General features: G+C 48.9%; 1 protein-coding gene across 1 annotated transcript in view; it reads left to right on the plus strand.

The window, feature by feature from the left end:
- LOC119582677 (afadin-like) overlaps positions 1-5,000 on the plus strand; it is a gene marked incomplete in the record, with an annotated part of 234,835 nt that overhangs the window by 26,860 nt on the left and 202,975 nt on the right. Inside the window, 1 exon segment of the mRNA XM_037931092.1 lies at positions 1,065-1,257. Coding sequence (XP_037787020.1) covers positions 1,065-1,257 — 193 coding nt within the window.

Consider the following 5,000-nt stretch of genomic DNA (forward strand, 5'->3'; position numbering starts at 1 on the left):
ACCCATCCGTCCATCCATTCATCCATCCATCCATCCATCATCCATATATTCATTCATCCATATATTAATTCATCCATCCGTCCATCCATCCATCCATCCATCCATCCATCATCCATATATTCATTCATCCATATATTCATTCATCCATCCGTCCATCCATCCATCCCTCCTTCTCCTCCTCCTCTCCTCCTCCTCCTCCCCCCTCCTCCTCCTCCTCCTCCTCCTCCTCCTCCTCCTCCTCCTCCTCCCCTCCCCCCCTCCCCCTCCTCCTCCTCCTCCTCCTCCTCCTCCTCCTCCTCCTCCCCCTTCCTTTCCTTCATTTTCTTCTTTCCCTCTCTCCCTCCCAATTCTTTCCTTCCCTCCTTATCTTCCTCCCTATTCCTTTCCTTTCTTCCCTCTCTCCCTCTCTATTCCCTACTTTCCTCCCCTCTCTTCGTTCCTATTCCTTTCTTTTCCTTCCCTATTCCAACTCCAGCTTCTCCCCGCCAGGCTGTCCTTCACACAGTATAAAGTATCAACCACATTAATGCATTTTTGTGCTTAAGTGGATTCGCTGTCATCATGTCTTCACTCTTGCAGAAAGTGCTTGAGTGTTTCCTGAGCCGGAGGATAAACATCACATTTCGTCCGCGTTTCAACCATCTTCATTTGAATACGCTTGAACTTGCGCCCTTCAGGTGCGGGCACGGGTTTTATTGACAGTTACGAGTCCGCTGTTACGCCAGCCGCTGCGGTGACTCAATGCGGCTTGATGTGCCTCGGCTGAGGACTTTTTTCTTTTGTGTTCGCTGTCGTCATTTTTGTAATGGCTTGGGAATGTGCGAAGGACATAGCGGCGGTTAGGATGCTCAAGGACTTTTTTTTTAGCTTAAATGCGAAACTTTTGGGATGTGAACGGGTCGTGTAATCGTAAAGTAAGTTATGTTCATGATTTTTGGAGTTGCTGTTATTTTACAGGAGGTTTGTTACTGTATCACTGCTTTAGAAGTAAAACTTGTTTTTGTATATTATTTGAGTGTCTTTGATCTTCATTTTAATGTTTGTTTGTTTCCTTTTCCCCGCAGGAGTTGGAGTTCCACGGCGTGATGCGGTTCTACTTCCAGGACTCTGGCCAGAAGGTGGCCACCAAGTGCATCCGCGTGTCCAGCAACGCCAACTGCCGCTACGTGATCGAGACGCTGGTCGAGAAGTTCCGGCCGGACATGAGGATGCTCTCCATCCCCGAGTACGCGCTCTACGAGATCCACGAGAATGGAGGTCGGGAAACGAGTCTTGCTATGGAACCCTCGTTCTGCCTTGCTCCTCTGTCTGATTATCTTTTCCTGTTTGACTGACACAGTAGACACACGCACAACTAGGCCTATTATGCAATAATAACTAGACTGAGTGGGTATCCATGCCCAAAATCCCATGGCCATGGTCTGGCGAACGCCGCCTGTCCCCTCGTGTATATAACTGTCGATTCCTTTCATTAATCTCCACCGAGGAAGGGGATTAGGCACCGGATGCCCCTTAAGCAGGACGTTCCTTCCTTCGCTGATTTCTCCAAAGGGGAAGTGGGGGGGGGGGGGAGCAGCTTGGCATTCATACCTCTGGAATCTTCCTCTCCCTGGTCGCCCTCTTCCTCTCCTTCCTCGTCCACCTGCCCTGCCTCGGGAGATACACAAAGAAGGAAGAAGAAGAAGAAGAAGAAAAAAATATATATATATAGATCAGCGGAGCTTGTATGATAAGATAACGTGGGGCTGAACTTGATCTCTGACAGGATGATGCATTTGTGCTTGCGAGGGCACGCATATTCAAATGATGAGATGAGTGCACAAGTCATGTATTCACAGCCAGTGATGTCAGGTTGGAATTTGTCATATCAACAGATAGGCCAGGACGTTTTTTTTTTCAACGAAAACAATGCCTCTGCTCGAGATCCGTATGCGTGCATATTCCAGGAGCAAAGTTCTCTTTACGAAGAAGGCGAAGAAAGTTTACAGATTAGTCCGGCTCCCCAGGCCACTTGGCTCACCACGTGCATTCGTCACTGTAATAGTGTGACCGACTATCTGATTCTTTCTTGTTTGATGCTACAGTTTTATGGACATAATTATACTATGTCTAGATAAAGGTTATCTGTACTTTTTTGAGTATCTTTATTTCTGAATAAACTTTCTATTGTAATAAAGTTTATCAATGTACTTTTTTGAATATTTGCTGGTTTATAAAGTTTAATTTTTGTATTGAGCTTATCAGCCTAATTCTATGGATATGTACTGCCTTCTAAGTAAAGCTTTCAGAAATGAAGTCGAGTATTACAATAGTAGTAACTACAACACGAATGCAAATAAGGAATGTGTGTACCTGTAAATCCGTATCTAACATAATGTGTTACAGTAGGCCTGTCAAAACTTAATTTACTTACGAAATAGGATTTGAGGAGGATAACGAATGATGATAATGAGTGATAGTTTTTCTTGTTTTGGGAATGTACGAATACCTATGTTTTTTATAGTTATTCGTTTGTTAATTTTGTTAGTCATGTTTTTATTGTTAGTTTGTAAACTTGATAATAGTATTTCCTAACCCCATTTCAGGCCACGCGGCGAAAATGCCAGAGCAAATTACCGGTAACAATATATTACAAGCCCTTCCCTTCTCTCTACCTCCCCCTTCCCCTTTTCCCTTTACCCCCCTCCCCTTCCTTCCCCACAGCCTTAACCAATTACGCGAAGGAAATCCACTTAAAAGGCTTTACAGAAATAGAACCCCTTAAAGGAGCGCAGCGCCCAGGCCTATTTCCGCAAGGGTTTGGTGGAGGTGAAAAGCTTCGGCTGAATGGGGGACTGGGGGAGGGGAGGGGAGAGTGTTCCATGGATGCCTTGTTATGTAGACTTTTTCTCTCTTTTTTTATAAGGGGTAAGGTTGTGAATCGGGGGGGGGGGCGTACCCACTGGCACGCGCGAGACCGAACCAGCCATTACGAAACGGAGATAAAAGGCAAAGATGTGTTTATGGCACTCTTCTCCCCTCTTCATTTTTCTCCCTCCTCCTGCCCCCTCCCTCCACCCCTACCTGGGCACTCGACTCGTCGCGCCGTCGGTTCAGTTTTGAGTTTGGGGGGAGGGAAGAGGTGGTGGTGGAGGGGATAGGAAGGAAGGGATGGGGGAAGAGGTAGAGGGGGAGGTGGAGGTAGAGAAGGAGGGATGGGAGAGGAGAAGGTAGATGCGAATTGGAGAAAGTGAGAGGACGTTAGGATGGCCCCGTAGGCCTATCCAGAATGAGGGAGAGCAAGAGGGGAAAGGGGTTAGGTGAGAGCGAGGGAACATCTGCACGCGTCGCTCGTGCTGTGTGACCCGAGGTTGAGGGGAACACGTGTATGGGAGGGAGCGAGGCCGAGGGACGTAGGGAGGGAACGGGAGTAGGACGGGCGGTAAATCTTGCACGCGCTCGAAGTTCGAACGGAAGTGGATGTCAAGAACTTTTACAAGAAAATTTCGAGGTTTCTAATCCAAAGAAAGAAGTGTGATGAATTTTTCATAATATTGATTGGACATGCGTTGTGTTTACACACACACACACACACACACACACACACACACACACACACACACACACACACACACACACACACACACACACACACACACACACACACACACACACACACACACACACACACACACACACACACACACACACACACACACACACACACACACACACACACACACACACACTCTCTCTCTCTCTCTCTCTCCTCTCTCTCTCTCTCTCTCTCTCTCTCTCTCTCTCTCTCTCTCTCTCTCTCTCTCTCTCTCTCTCTCTCTCTCTCTCTCTCTCTCTCTCTCTCTCTCTCTCTCTTCTCTCTCTCTCTCCTCTCTCTTCTCTCCTTCTCCTCTCTCTTTCTCTCTTCTCTCTCTCTCTTTCTCTCTCTCTAACCTCATACTCCTCCTTCTCCCTCTCTCCCTCTCTCTCCTCTCAACACTGCAAATACACACTACACCACGCACGTCACAAGCACGCGCCATCATATTCAAAATCCATCGCACACGAGGACGCATACACAACCAAATACATCCACGAGCGTTTCCGACCCTGCAGTACCGCCTCAGTACTACAACAGCCTTACGCTGTGTATTTGTTCGCCTTGCGTTGCCTCTCGCACTCCGTCCCACGCCGAGGAACCGGCCACCATCGCGCGAGCTGATCGCTCCCCGAGCGGGCTCCTCACCTTGACGCGATCCTCCTGCCCCTCTCCCCCGTTCTCGTCTTCGCTTCTCTCTTCCTCCTCCTCCTCCCTCCTCCTCCTCACTCCTCTCCATCCTCCTCCTCCTCCTCCTCTTCCTCCTCCTCCTCCTCCTCCTCCTCTTCCTTTCTCCTCCTTCCTCCTCTCCTCCTCTCTCTCCTCCTTTCCTTCCTCCCTCCTCTCCTCCTCTCTACGTCCTCCTCCTCCTCCATTTCCTCTACGTCCTCCTCCTCCTCCTCCTCCTCTTCCTCCTCCTCCTCTTCCTCCTCTTCCTCCTCTTCCTCCTCTTCCTCCTCTTCCTCCTCCATCTCTACCTCCTCCTCCACCTCCTACTCTGCCTCCTTCACCTCCACCTTCACCTAATCCCTCCTCTCCTGAACCTCCTGAACGTCCTTCTGATCCTCATTCTCTCCCTCCTCATCCTAATCCTTTTCCTCATCCTCCTTTCTTCCTCCTTTCCTCCTCCCTTCTCATCCCTTTCCATCTTTTCTCTTCCTCCTTTCCACATTTCTTCACCTTTATTTCCACCTCTCCTCCTCCTCCTCATTTCCTCCTCCCTTTCTCCTCACTCACCTTTCCCCAGAGAATCGCAAATATTGATGCGGAAATTACGGATAACGAGGCAGACATCTTGACGTTCCGGCTCGTGTGTATGCCAAGGAGAAGCGTGTTTTTGCTGCGTCCTCTTCGGCGCGGGAATGGGCTTGTTCTGGGGTCGGTTGAATGTGCGGAATGCATTCATGGGCGCCGCTAGTAAATGGCA

Source organism: Penaeus monodon, chromosome 16, assembly GCF_015228065.2.
Source record: "Penaeus monodon isolate SGIC_2016 chromosome 16, NSTDA_Pmon_1, whole genome shotgun sequence".
Classification (NCBI taxonomy): Eukaryota; Metazoa; Arthropoda; class Malacostraca; order Decapoda; family Penaeidae; genus Penaeus; species Penaeus monodon.